This window comes from Orycteropus afer, unplaced genomic scaffold (genome assembly GCF_000298275.1).
Source record: "Orycteropus afer afer isolate SDZICR_OR568_19922 unplaced genomic scaffold, OryAfe1.0 scaffold00204, whole genome shotgun sequence".
Lineage (NCBI taxonomy): Eukaryota > Metazoa > Chordata > Mammalia > Tubulidentata > Orycteropodidae > Orycteropus > Orycteropus afer.
Window position 1 is genome coordinate 2,880,669 of NW_006921791.1, and position 15,145 is coordinate 2,895,813.

At 35.9% G+C, this 15,145-nt stretch overlaps 1 protein-coding gene across 1 annotated transcript in view; it reads right to left on the reverse strand.

The window, feature by feature from the left end:
- Positions 1-15,145, reverse strand: part of MYT1L (myelin transcription factor 1 like) — a 280,476-nt gene that overhangs the window by 142,254 nt on the left and 123,077 nt on the right. Inside the window, exons 11-13 of the mRNA XM_042781958.1 lie at positions 12,853-13,089; positions 10,283-10,404; positions 9,327-9,395 (exon numbers count right to left, since the gene is read on the reverse strand). Of these exons, the coding sequence (XP_042637892.1) occupies positions 9,327-9,395; positions 10,283-10,404; positions 12,853-13,089 (428 nt within the window). The remainder of the gene's footprint in view (positions 1-9,326; positions 9,396-10,282; positions 10,405-12,852; positions 13,090-15,145) is intronic.

Genomic DNA, 15,145 nt, shown 5'->3' on the forward strand with positions numbered 1-15,145 from the left:
TAAGGAGCTCTGGTAGCATAGTGCCTAAGGCATTTGGCTGCTAACCAGAAGGCTGGTGGTTCAAACTCACCAGCTACTCTTCGGATGGAAGTTTGGGCGATCTATTTCCATAGTGATACCACCTCAGAAACCCAAGGAGGGGTCTCTATGAATGGGATCCGACTCCACAGCAGTGAGTTTGTTTTTTGGTTCTATTAGGTATTTTTGAAATAAAAGAATGAAACTTTACTCAGCTTATTGTTTCTCTGAAAATATGCTCTCATGGTCTGTGATCTAATCTGGTAAGTCAATGAGTTTAGTAAGTTTCCAAATTGTCCCTTCTTTCAAAGAAGAGGGAACTCTGGTGTCTTAGTGCCTAAGATATTTGACTGCTAACCAGAAGGCTGGTCATTCAAACCCACCAGCCATTCCTCAGGATATTGCCCTGGAAACCCAAGGAGGGGTCGCTATGAGTCGGATCCGACTCCACAGCAGTGAGTTTGGATTGATTTTTCTTTTCCACAGAAGAGGACTGGGGATATGAATGCACAGATGTAAAAACTATGTGGACATGAAAATCCTTGGTGAGCTTTTGATGAGTGCATTAAATAATACCAATACACCAAACTGTGACCATTAAATGCAAAAATATTTTATATTAAAGTACACAAAAGAGTGCACACACACTGTAAAAACTCACAAGGAAGAAATCAGTAGACAACTCCACTACTGTCTTTAGAAAGATTTTCCAATCATCCTAAAAAGTGGTAAGTGTAGCAGTATCTTTGTATTTTTTCTTTTGTTTTGTTTGTTTGTTTTTCATTAAAGGGATTGATATATGCAAACTTTTACAAAGCTAGAGGCTCAAGTTTTTTTGGGGAATTCAAATTATTGTTGCATTGACATCATGATAAATAGTGGATACATAGTTATTCAGTAAATATTAAATTAATTTAGCATTTTCTTCTTTGGTTAACATTTTCAGAAGCCATAACAATTTAAAAGGAAATAGGGAATTTTTGTACATAAACATTGTTAGTAATAACGTGTAATGAATGTTTGTTATATACCAGGCAATGTGGGAAGTGCTTTATGTGGATTGTTATATTTAATCTTTAAGATAATTCTAGATGGTAGGCATCATTACTATCCCTATATCACAGATAAGGGAGCTGAGGCATAGAGAAGTCAAATAACATGCCCAAGAAGTTAAATAATAACATAACTAGGGCACAGCAGAGTCTACACTTGAACCTATGCCCTCTGGCCTTGGAGCCTAGACTTTGTATTTTCTTTTGCACAAAGAATCTCTTCATGAAAAATAGTGTATTTTAATCATTAAAGTTAAATCCAGGAGCTCTGGTAGTGTGGTGCCTAAGGCACTTGACTGCTAATCAGAAGGCTGACAGTTCAAACCTACCAGCCACTCCTTAGAAGGAAGGTTGGGCAATCTACTTCCGTGATACTGCCTTGGAAACCCAAGGAGGGGTCGCTATGAGTCGCTGACTCAATGGCAAATAACAACAACAACAAACTTAAATTAAGTCCCCTCTCTCCTTCCTTTCATTGCATGATTCTGATTGTTTACTCTGTGAGTTTTACCATAACCTGCATGAATTCTTTGAAGATTTGTTGTTGTTGTTGTTATGTGCCATCGAGTCGGCCCCGACTCATAGCGACCCCTCCTTGGGTTTCCGAGGCAGTATCACTACGGAAGTAGGATTGCCCAACCTTCCTTCCGAGGAGTGGCTGGTGGGTTTGAACCGCCAGCCGTCTGGTTAGCAGGCAAGTGTCTTAGCCACTATGCTACCAGAGCTCCCTCTTGAAGATAGTGGGGAATAAACCAATCAACAAACCAACCTATCTACCTATCTAAACTGCATTCATATATTGCTAGGGAGCATTATATATGTTTTGTAAAGCAAATAATATCTTTATAAAGTGAATTACTACACTGAAATTTCATTTGTTTTTGGTTTGTATGGCTGTGATTAAAATATAACCCAAAACATACAGCTAAGACTCTCTCTTAATAATCCGGGGCTAATGTCTATCATTAGAAGGAGAAGAAAACAGGAAGATTCATTGTAGGGATCTTGTTAAAAACAAACAAACAAACAAACAAACAAAACCAATCAACCAAGACACTCTTGTGAGATATGGCCAGTGGTCAGTACATATTTTGCCCAAACTTCATTTTCCTCCCCACTTTTAACAAGTTCCTTTCAACAAGACACAGTGAGGCTCACAGTGATATGCTCACAATGGCAGTACTGATACACTTCAGAAACAGAAGACAAATCAAAGGTTTTTCTGGTTAACTTTCCTTTTCTATGAATTTCAATGGACCAAGGCACTCTATTTCCCTAATTTTAGCTTAACTTTATTTATTATTTGTTTGTATATTCATTTGTTTATATATGTGTATGCGTGTGTGTGTTGTTTGAGTAAGAATTTTAGAATTTTTACTACATTGTGGTAAACTACGTTAAGCCAAAACTAAAAAAACTCACTGCCATCGAGTTGATTCTGATTGATGGTGACATCTTTTGGGTTTCCGAGGCAGTAAATCTTTACAGAAGTAGATTGCCAGTCTTCTTTCCGTGGAGTGGGTGGTGGGTTTGAACCATCAACCTTCTGGTTAGCAGTCAAATACCTTAGGCACTAGGCCACCAGAGCTCCTTATTTTAAACCAGTCCTATTTATTATGATAAAATAAAAATATATCTTCTATAAGCTGTATATCTTAGGAACATTTTAAAAAATGCTGTAGTGGAAATTTCATAAATCTTTTAGAGATGTTGAAATCTAAATGGTACAAGTAGGTTCTCTCCAGAGCAAGGAAAAAAAAATCATTCGGCTGATGGTGAGAAATTCATGTAACAGTTTTCTACAAGTGATGTTGACAACATTGACTCTGGCTTAGTCCCTGGAAGTTTTGATATTAATGGCCCTGGTCCCTGGTCACCAATTTAATACTCTGTGTGGGTTTTATGAAAATATCATGAGACCAAATATTGGGAGCTTCAGAAAAAAAAAAAGGCATGTTCATTTATGTGATTGCTTTTCGTTGTTAGTTGCCATTTAGCCCATTGAAACTTGGGGACCCCATGTTTGCAGAATGGAACTGCTCCACAGGGTTCCCAAGGCCGTGCCCTTTCAGAAGCAGATCACCAGGCCTGTCTCCTGAGGAGCGTCTGGGCAAGTTTGAATTGGAAACCTTTCAGCTAATGGTTGAGTGCTTAACGGTTTGTGGAATCCAAGAACACCTTACCTGGTTATTAAAAAAAAGAAAATGCACCAAACTCACAGCTTGGAGTCGGATCTGACTCACAGCGATCCCTCTTTGAGTTTCCAAGGCGGTATCTCCACGGAAATAGATTGCCCAATCTTCCTTCTGAGGAGTGGCTGGTGGGTTTGAACTGCCAGCCTTCTGGTTAGCAGTCAAATGACAGGCACTATGCCACCAGAGCTCCTTTACCTGGTTATACCCAGAGTTAAATATAATCTTTAACTATCAGTTGCGGAACAACATACATGTAAACCTTGATGTTGTGGGAAAGGTATTTGGTGTAAGTTTTGTCACTGCCATTTATTGTCTGTGAATTTTAACTGAGTCTCCTAACCACTCTGTACCTCGGTTTCCACTATACCATCCCATCTTCTCTCACAAATGAATATTTTATCAAATGAGATAATCGACGCAAAAGCACTTTGTAATATGCCAAGTGCCTTACAAATGTGAAATATTTAATTACAATTAGGTTTCATTGTGAATTTGGGGAAGTCTCACTAGAGTTAACTAAATCTCAGTGATCTAGTCAGTATGCACTCAGAGTCCCAGTATATCATTTACATGCAAGTGTCTGTACACTTGAGAAGCCAGATGTTGACACTCTCATCCAGACATATTCATACTCATGCATGTAAATGGTCATATAAAGCACTGAGGCATTCTCAGGCAAGTGGGTTCAGTTGCAGAATGAGATTATTTTTCTAAATGAAATAAAAGTGTGTCAGTGGGAGGACACTTTGAAGTGAAAGATCATGTCTATACTCCACTCCTTCAATGTGGATGCTAGAATCCCACAATAACTTTCTGTCATAAAGGAGCTAAATTTACCAGAGGTCAACTCATTCTTCTGATAAGAATATACAGCTGTCTGTTAAAGAAACCAGACCTGAATAAGGGCAGTTGTAATTCAAAAGCCTGTGTGGATTTAATATTGTAAACTGTAAAAGGTAAGAGATTATAAAAATGAGGATTATTTCTAAGAACCTGATGTGCAGTAAAAGTGGATGAACTCTTGCAGCCTAAACAATGGAAACTGGAGGATGAGTTAAAGCTTTAGTAGATCCTGGGAAATAATCTTCCTGCCACGTGTATTAACTTTATAGTTGAAAAAAAAAAAAAAAAGCCATAGTAAATTCTAGAAATAAGTAGCCTTTAGCTAAAAGGAGTATCTTGGCCTATGTTCAAAATTTAATTCTTTGATTTAAAGTTTTCTTTAAAATAAATATTACCTGATTTTTAGAAAAAGGTTTATGGTAATGTGGTAAAAAATCTCTGAATGGTTAAACTAAAAATACCTAGGAAATACTCTTAGAGATGTAAGAATATATAAGAGAAAAATTTAAAGGACAGAGAGCCCTAAGTAAGTTCTCCCCTCAATAATGATTAAATCAAAGTTCAAATATTAAGAAATAAACACTGAAGCGTAGCTTTAAATTTCTTTTTGTGAAAGCACTTATACTCACTCCTCACTTATCAACATGATTAGGTCCCAAAGACTAGGACTTTATGCGAAAATTGCTGTTATGTGAAAATGAAGGATGACCACGTCAAGTTACAAAATGGAGAATGACTATATCATTACATAATTTCCAAATTACATCATTATATAATTGCCAAATTGCGTCTTACATAACTGCCAAACCACTGAGAATCATGGCCCAGCCAAGTTGACACATAACTTTGAACATCATAGCCAGTATTACTCTCTCCTTGTATCTTGGCATTGGTTACCATCAAATGTATGTTAGTTATGTTGCATATGTTGTTAATGCATGAAATAGTCAGATAGTGGAGTTTTTACTATTGTTATAAATCTGAAATGCTGGGTATCAGATTAGTCAATAAATGAGGAGTTACTGTTGTTGTTATGTGCCGTCGAGTCGGACCCGACTCATAGCAACCCCTCCTTGGGTTTCCGAGGCAGTATCACTATGGAAGTAGATTGCCCCATCTTCCTTCCGATGAGTGGCTGGTGGGTTTGAACGGCCAGCCTTCTGGTTAGCAGTCAAGTGTCTTAGCCACTATGCTACCAGAGTAGGTGTATACTAATGACTGAAATTATGACATTATAAGATAAAGATACTACTAATAAGGTGGTATCCAAATTTGCCTGATAAACATACAAATGGAAACCAATTTTCAGAGCTAATTGCTTCTGATGGAGGCCAGGTTTGATTTGGTTTAAATTGGTTACAGAGATGATCAAAAAACTTAGATTATCCCTTATCTACAACTTAAAAAAAATCTGGAAATAGGAATAATAATTCATAGCTGTGAGAATATGGTTCCTTTAAAAAGAAGCTGCCAATGATATAATTTGCAAGTTCTTTCAAGTTGCTACTTTTAGGTGAATCTAGCAAATGAAAAGTTAAGAGAAGATACTTCCCTTCAGAATTAGAGTTCACTTAAGCAGAATTCGTTCTCACCAAAAAAAAAATAAATAAATAAAAATCACTTTAATTTACACATTTTTATTCTTTTGATCTGAGTCTCAATGGATGGTACAATCAAGAATCCCCACAACACCCCTGTGAGGTAGGTTTGTAGAAGTTATATGCAATATTACTATTGACTCTACCTTAAAGCATCAACTTGAAAGGATCTGCAACTACAGGAGCTTTCTGAACTGTGGTTACTCCTGTCTGGACCTAGAAGTTTCAGTTTCACTATATGGAGCTTCTTACCTCAATTTTGAACCACTGAATTATGTTTTCTATATTAGATGGACTAAGGACAAGAGAAAGCAATAGTTTCAGAGTTTGAATAATATTCATGTATACATTAAATTTTAATACATTTTCAGTTTACATATTGTACATAAATAGACATAAAATTATCAAAATTTTTAAGAATATGCCTCATTTAATGCTCTGATTAAGAATCGAGCAAAATGTTATGTCAGTACATTTAAGAGTCTTGAGGATCCAAAGCCTATAGTTTATCTGGCAAAACATGTTGTCTTTTCCATGATCAAGAATGTCCTGTTAATGGCCAACTATCAAAATTCAGCATTAGGAATGGCAAAGGGAAAATTTCCAGTAAATTCCATTTGTTAGTTGATGCATAATGGAGAAATGCTCTCTCTTTTTTTTTTTTTTTTGAGATAATTGGGATCCACTTTCTAATATGCCTTTATGAAGGAGTAGAGAGTATTACATTGCTGAATGTATAGTGTGATTTCATTGTCTTAATCAGTAAGATATTTCTGTTGAAGCAATTGATCAAAGTTTTTTAAAAAAATACATAAAGAATAACTACTGGAAAGGACACTTGCATGAATTATCTGGAGAACTCTGTTGCAGATCTAAAAGGGACTAATCCAAGCTTCTATGCTTGGGAAAGCCACCCAACAGACCTGACTTAGATGAAAAGGTAACAGATGAGGAGTATCATCTATTAAAAGGTGAAAGAAAACGAAAAAGAAAAAGAAAAAAAAGACTATTCACAAAGGTTTCCTTAGTTTAGACAGACATGTCATCTAGTAAAAATTGGTAACAGAAACATTAGACTTTTTATAGTATAGGCAGTCCCTAGATTACGAACAAATTGCGTTAGTAAGTCTGGCTTTAAGTCAAATTTGTACGTTATGTTTGAACACTTAGGCATGGTTTTTACCTAACGTCACCTGGTCAAATGTTTGTCTTAGTACATTGTGTACCTTTATATGCATAAAAAATATTAAACACTTCCAGATACACTAAAACATCTTTAGCATAATAATACAGTAATAATAATAACAACAACAACAACAATAATAATGTTTTGATGCATGTCACAGAGTAGTGTCCAGTTATTTTTATGAACCATTGTATATACCTTGAATTTTTAATATAATAGGCTTTAAGGGGTTGGCTCATAACTACGGGTTATACATAAGTTGGATGTTTATAAGCCAGGGACTGCCTATAACCATTCAATTGAAATTCCTAGTTTTAAAGATTTATGAATAGAAATCAACCATTTCAGAAAACTGGTTAAGTTTTGATTTCCTAGAAAGAGTCAATCAAAACTGGATTTACTTTTTGCAAAGATAGGTTTAGAAATAAGTGAAGCTTTTAGATTAGCCCAAATTAGGAAAAGGCCATCTGCCCTCTGGAAGATAAGTTTGTATCTCCAGGAAGAGGTGGAAAGGAGGGAACTGATCAATCCTACACTATACCAGAAGGTGTGAAAGACAAACTGCCTCCCTCCAAAGATGCTGATGGTGAAGAGGACCATTAACTCATCTTCCAAGATGAAAAAAAGATAAGAAGAAAGCATTGAAACTGTAGAAATGGGACTGTTGAGCTCAGCAGGTTGGCTTAGAATTTGAGATCAACATACACTTCCAAGTCCAATGTCAACAGATGCAAATCAAGGAAAAATAAACCTGATAGAAAAATATTCTGTCTCTGGGGGCTTTGAGACACTAACCAGATAGAAACAATACTAGACGCAAGTTGTGCGAAGCCTATTTTCTTGTTTACAGCTGGCCTGATGGAACTGGAGATATGCCAAACTTTTGCAAAGTATTCCCCATCAAGAAATTCAAAGGAATGTTGCCATGTTCTGATGTGTTGGCCAAGTTCCAAGTGGAGTTAATCACGTTTAGATCATGAGGGAAATATGGCTTCATGCCATGAAAAAAAAGATGCCTTAACAAAGTGGGTTGAATTGTTCTTGCTAATGCTGTCCGTTTTGAGATTCTAAAAGCTATTTTGTCCATTAGGCACTGCTTTGGATGATGCTACTGACTTTAAAGCTGTTAAATAAGAGGATACCCTCCAGGTGTTTAAATTCCATGAAGATAACTCCAAGAGTCTTGTGACGAAAGTGCTAGTTCAGGAAGTCACTGAACATGAGCAGGTGATCTATGGCACTAGCGCCTTGAACAGGGATCCTGTAAAAAATGACATGGGTGTGAAACAAAGTCCTACACTTAGTGATAACCCTGGTCTATTGCAAAAGGGTTGGGGCATGGGAGGGGATAGGATAGTTGGGAAGGAATCAAATACAAGATTAAAAACAGCATTATCTTTACATTGCTAATAAAGCCTTTTCCAAACAAAATGAAAACCAAGTCATTTGATGTAATTATACTTTTAACATGTTGTATGTGGAAAAGATAAGTAAAGACCATGATTTTTTGACATTCTTGGTTCTCATCATGCTGTGAAACTTTCTTTCAAGTTGTCTGTCTTGCCCTTCTTTCTTTACACACACCTGAATGTCTACTTCAACTTGAGTACCTAAATTTTTAATGTATTTTCTATAACTTGTACCAATTTCTAAAACCTGTCTGGGAACTGAATATGGATGAATTGTCACAGTATCAACTGTGGTTCATGTGACTGTGCGTGTATAAGGGGTGTATACACACATACTCACATAAGCAAATGAGAAAAACAACAATACCTCAGATTGGGGGTATAAACATAGGTGATTTTACCATTTTGCCATATCTATGATTAAATTATAGGAAATGTTACAGCATAGAGGAAAGGGAAGTACTATCAGAATTATATGTGTGTATGTGTGTATTTTTGAATACCGTAACTATACAGATTAATGAGCTATGTCATCACTATCCTAAAGAGTATAAATAACTACAACCACAGTGTATTTAAGAAATTAGCTATTATAGTGGTAGATTTTTGTTATTAGTGCTATTTAGATAGTCATAATTTAAATAATCATATTAATCACAGATTTTTAAAAATGTCAACTTTTGACTTTTTAATTTTCAATCATTTCCTAAAAATATGAGTAACTTTCCACAATTTCCCTTCTATGTGCATGAATATCTGAAAAGAATATACTTTGGCTTTGGAGATTTAAGACAGAAAGGATATGATATGAAAGAACTAGAGAAAAATGACAGGGAAACAGGCAGAATGGGTTGCCCTGCAAAATGACTAAAATTATGAGGATACAACCACGTGTGCCAGGTAAAGGCACTAATGTGTGCAGGTGATTTATTTTTAGACATTTTTCTTTTTAAATCACACTTTTTTTAATGAACTACTAAGTGGATAGATTTTTAAAATAGAGAATTATTTTCATTAAATCTTACTTGAGTTCTTGTGAACTGGTGGCCAGCATACTTCGAATGCTTTTGTCAGCCAAGGGGCAGCCAGACAGACTGTAAGACAGGTTAGGATATTCAAGTAAGTCAACTCTCTAATTAGCTGAAACCTCCCGAACAAACACAACATAAAAATTGAAATTAAAAAATTTAATGCAGAAAAGCGATGGGGCAAGTGCTGTATATTGAATTTTTATATAATTAACTCTGATACGTTGAAATAGAAATTCAAGAAAATATTTTTATTGATAAGCAATTTTTTTTTTTTAAAGAGATGAAATATCTGTACTTTTGTTTAAAGGTTTAAAAAGTAGTTTGCAAATTTAGGTAATTTATTTAAATAAAAGACATTATACAACACATAAATTAGCATGCTTTTAAAGGTCAACATATAGCACTTAAAGGGTTGACACATAATTCAACATTTTTACTTTGACAGCATTGTTGAGGTAAGCTGAAAACAATAAATTGAAAAGACAGAATCCACCATGAAAAAAATGAAGTCACACCTTCTATGTGAGGCGTAATTACCAGTCACATGACCACTCCCATCACACCCTGGTGTTGGACATCTGCCACCAAACAAAAACAAAAACAGCCAAAATAGTAAGTATGTTTAAAAAAAAAAAAAGAAAAAAAAACTTTAAAAAAGTTTCATTGTTTCCAGTTTAGCTGCAATGTCTGCAAGGGTTAAGCACCCTAAAGAAAAGCTGCAAAATGCACAAGATTAAATGAAAATGGCGTCTCCATACAATAGAGCATCATTAAGAACAAGCAAATACACAGTTAGCTTCTCACTTTACTGAACTAGCAATTTGAAACATTTATATGCTGCGAATGTCGCATGCTCAAACGGCAAGGCATGTACAAATCCGATTTTTAAAAATAAGCCAAAGAAGGGGAAAGTTAAGAAGAGTAATAATTTCACCTCACATTATGCTTACGTTATTAAATCCTTTTTGCTCTCCTTGCATTGAGGATACTTGGGCTTGGGACTTGGGATGGTCACTTCCCCAGGATACCGTCTCTCTTCTAGAGCTTCCTGGAATGGATCCAAGTCTTCTGGCTGCAGGCAAAATACAGCTTCAGAGCCACAGAGATGATAATATAAGGCAGAGACCAAAGAATACATCTGACAGCTGTGAGATTGTCTCCTCTACATTTTCCACCTCTTCCTACTATACTTTTAAAATGGTTATGTATCATTGTCCTGAATGCCCATTTGAAAATGCAAACTGAGCTTTGTTCAAAACTTATGTCTTTTCTGTGTTGCACCTTAATTTCTTACCAATTGTGTTAAACTTCCACAATTATGAAAAACCATCAGGCAACAGGGCCCATATGAAGTATTACATTTGTTGTTGTTGAGTTGATTCTGACTCACAATGACCTTATGCACTACAAAGAAGAACTGTTCCATATGGTTTTCTTGGCTGCATCTTGATGGAAGCCATCACCAGGCTTTTCTCCCGTGGTACTTCTGAGTGAGTCTGAACCACCAACCTTTGGGCTAGTAGTCAAGCACACACTATTTGTGCTATCTATGGACCTTTTAAGTTCAATATTACCCTGGAGCTAATCATGACGTGGGGTCCCTAGGTGGCACAAATGGTTAAGTGCTCAACTGCTAACCAAAATGTTGGCGGTTCGACCCCACCCGGATTGCACCTCAGAAGACAGGCCTGGCGATCTGCTTCCAAAAGATGGTAAGCCTTGAAAACCCTGTGGAGCAGTTCTATTCTGTACATACGGGGTCTCCATGAGCATGAAATCGACTCAACAGGAACTAACAACAACACAAACATGGCACTGGACGGGTAAGTGTTCAGTAAATCAGGGAAACTATTCCAAATGTGGTCTTCTCACACACTGCTCAATAAATAGTTGTTGGGGAACTGTTGTCTTCAGTAAAACTTTCATGCCATACTGATTTGCAAAGATTAAACTCTGTATCTAAAAATATTTTAGAGTTTTTACTAATCATTTGTAAGTATTTTGCATATATGTGCTTTAAGACCCAAGGCAATAGAAAACAAATTTTGATTAGTGTTGTAATTTTTAATTATTCTTACACAGCATTCTCTTTTTTTAGAGTGTCTACTTTCGAGAATTGTGTTCAATTGATTGCAGTAACAGAGGAAGTCCTATAGATGGCAATGTTCAGCAAAAGTATTTCATAAGTACCTGCACCTCATGCAATAAGGTGTTACTTCTGTGACAGGCAATATGATGAAAATATTTCTGTCGATTTGTAAGGGTTTAATTTTAATTAAAATAAATTTCTATATTTAATTATCATACCTTATTTGGTAGGAATGATTTAACATTGTAGGAGAGAAAAATACTCTAAAATTGAGCTTGCCAATCAGATTCCATTCTCTTTTACAGTGTCTGGATACTTAGATCAGTTTGAAGAATAAAGATAATAGGCTTGACGATGTAATGGCCTTATAAGCAGGTGCCTGCCTTGCCAATTCTTACATATAGGTATTGTTTCCTTTTTCTAACCCCCTTTTTTCTGTAAGACACGATTGCTTTGAGGTGGTCTCACTATTGTGTTAAAGAGGAATTTCCATTTTCATTGTATAAAGAAGATGTCATAATTTTCAGAACTGAATACTGGAGAAAAAGTCAGTCCAATAAAGAACAAAGTATTCTTCATTTCTTTCTTTAGCTTAAAAGACAGTTAATACTTTTGAAATTATAATGACTTCAAAAATATATTCTTGACATCATAGGTATTTTGGAAATATTGTAGCCAATAAAGATTTAGATAATTAAACTGGAATAATTTATTCAAGCCTGGAGTATACTGTCTCGAATATTTTAAGTTTCTTAAAGAAAAAGCACTGTCCCCAGCTTCAAACAGCTAGGTAATTAATAGGAAACAGTTAATCATTTAAGTATTTAAGACAGTTATCATTTTCTACTTGAAAAGAAAATCCTATATTATAGCTAAAGTTTATCCAGGAAAATGCATTGGTGTGCTATCTAGACATTACTGTAAACAGATCATCTGTGACAAAATACAATTGTTAGAAAATAAAATTCATCATTTAAAATATAGTCAAAAGTTTGTTTCACTCAATGTTGGTCACAAATCTCTTTTGGGTCAACACAAATGTGTGTGTGTGTGTGTGTGTGTGTGTGTGTTTACATCCTAATAAGCTAAGCGTCATTTTTAAAGAGAAAATATATTTTGTCTTAAACAAAACAAAACAAAACAGAAAAAAAACAAACTCACTGCTGTCGAGTTATTCTCGACTCATAGTGATCCTCCTTGGGTTTCCAAGGCAGTATCTCTATGGAAGTAGATTGCCCAATCTTCCTTCTGAGGAGTGGCTGGTGGGTTTGAACTGCAAGCCTTCTGGTTAGCAGTCAAATGCCTTAGGCACTGTGCCACCAGAGCTCCCATTTCATCTTAAAGTACGTGCAAATGGTATATTCTTTTAGCTGAGGCCCAATTTTAAAGTCTAGGGGTCAACACAATTAGGTTTCAATGAAAAGGACATACAGTAATCTCTTTGGAATCATCCTCATCTATCCTTCTGGGTTTCATTTTGGTGTAGTCTACTGGCAAGTCCCAGCAGTCCCCCTCATTCAGTTGAAAACACCGATTGTTCATCACCGCCTGCTGTTGGGGGGACATAGGCTCCAGGGGAGTCAAAATAGGACAACAGCCATCTCTTGGCCTCTGCTTATTCATACTGAGGTCCAGAGTCCCATTTTCATCCACCTCCATGTCAGGATTCTGTCAAAATACAGAGACACAGTAATTTGGTTTACACTTGAGTATCTTGTAACCAGGACATTTTAATATAACCCAACTGGAATCCTGTCTTCAGCCAATACAGAATTCAAGCACTGAATTCCTTACATTCTCATTAAAGATTACATAAACCTCTAAGGAAAGCAGAATAGGCTGTTGGTATATTTCTTTTATTCCTCCTTTAACTGTGGAAATGGTTGGAGAATGCATCTATTTATCTATCTCTGTACCTTATTTCCCAATACATCTCTGTTTTTTGAAACTAGCCTGGCCAGTAGAAAACCAAACAAGTGCCTAATTTCAACTCCATTCTAGTTCAAATACTTCTTAAGAGATTAGAAATAAACACACACACACCAGCTTAAAGTTTCTCTTTAGTTCCACTGATGCTAATAGTTCAAGAGCCAGAGAGGAGAAAAGCAAAAGGAATAAAGTGATGAAGGCAGCAGGGAGGAGAAATTAGAATTTATATTCTAATACAAAATCCTATGATGAATAGAATTTTCCATTTTAAAACAGGGAGAAATGCAATTCCTGTTCAAATATCTCTACTACAGTGATTATAGTCTGACCTACTCTAAGTTTCAGCAAATCTGCAATTTAGTAAAATGGTTAAAAAAAAAAATGCAGTACAAGGTGAGTTCTTTTTTTTTTTTAAATGATGCTTTGAAACAGATCAAGAATTCTTCTGAGCTTGTCTTTTAATAAGGGAGAGGGAAGGACACGTGGAGGACAGAAAGTAAGAAAAATCAAAACATCCCCAGCAATCCTCCACTTTTTCCCTACAGAATTACACTCTCTTGAGCAAAAATTTGATTTCAGAGCTGGCATGAAAGCTGCTTCCTACTCAAATGTCTAGCAGCTCTCTTTCCCCTCAATGTAATAGCAGAAGGAGGATACTTAGAATGAAAATATCATCCTTTGGGCTGTTACCTTGATAAATTACACAGTATTATTCTGCCTGAACTCTGTCAAAGTGCATTCCTGATTGCAGCTTTGATACTAATTTAAGCTTCATAATGTTGGATTTATTTTCTCAGTCTTAGTTTAATTTAAATAAAGTGAAAAAAAAATGGGAAGGGGTTACTGTATTATTTTTTCCCTCGTTCCAGTCACAGAATCTTTTCCATTTAGTCTCTCTCATTTTAGCAACCCTGATCACAACGAAAATTGCATGCCCCTGAGATTCTCCAATATATAGGAATAAAGATATTAATAGAAAAGAAAGCATTTGCAAAACATAAAATTACTGACCTTTCTCCTTTCATACAAATTACAATTATTATAACAACTACTGTCAGTGTTGTGAGCTCATTGTGCATGGTCAAGAAGCTTTAGATAGTAGAGAAAGAAAATCTTTGTTTTTCTGGAGAAGAGGTGAACATGTCCGCCTGCTCAGCCTCTCCTCTGAGAACACAATACAACGGACTCCCTGGCACTGCTTGGTTTTCCCCGGCCACCTAGTGGCCTCCGCGAGGTAGCTCTCTCCTTGGTGCGTCTTCAATAACTCTCTTCTGCTGCCAGTGTGTGCAATGAATTGATGGATAAGAAAATTAAAAATATAAAACCTCTATAAATATTGCCAAACATTTTAGGATCTATGGTTTTTTTTTTTTTTTTTTTAAAGAAAACTAATGAGTGCTGGCTGTTACTGCAGAAAGGATGAGAAGTTAGCGTGGAAATCAGATTTTTTACTTTCTTTGTTTCCCTAGTACTGGCTAATTTATTGGGAATGGGAGGCGAAGGGACGCCCCTGGCATTTTATTTGACAATGGAGCTATTAAATCTTATGAATTTTTAAAGTTCAGATCATTTGCCTCTTTAGTTTGGTATTCTCTGTGTGGCCATTTGAAACAAGAAAATCGTGTGTTAGTTACCCCATGTTTACAGAAATGATTACTGATTCTAAAGCTTAGGGTCCATTTACACATATTAATCTAAAGACCTAATAATTCCTCCTAATTTAGAAAATGAGTATTGTTAAGACAATTGTGCTATTAAAGCTCCTATAAGCAAACTTGCACTATTTTTTCAAAGT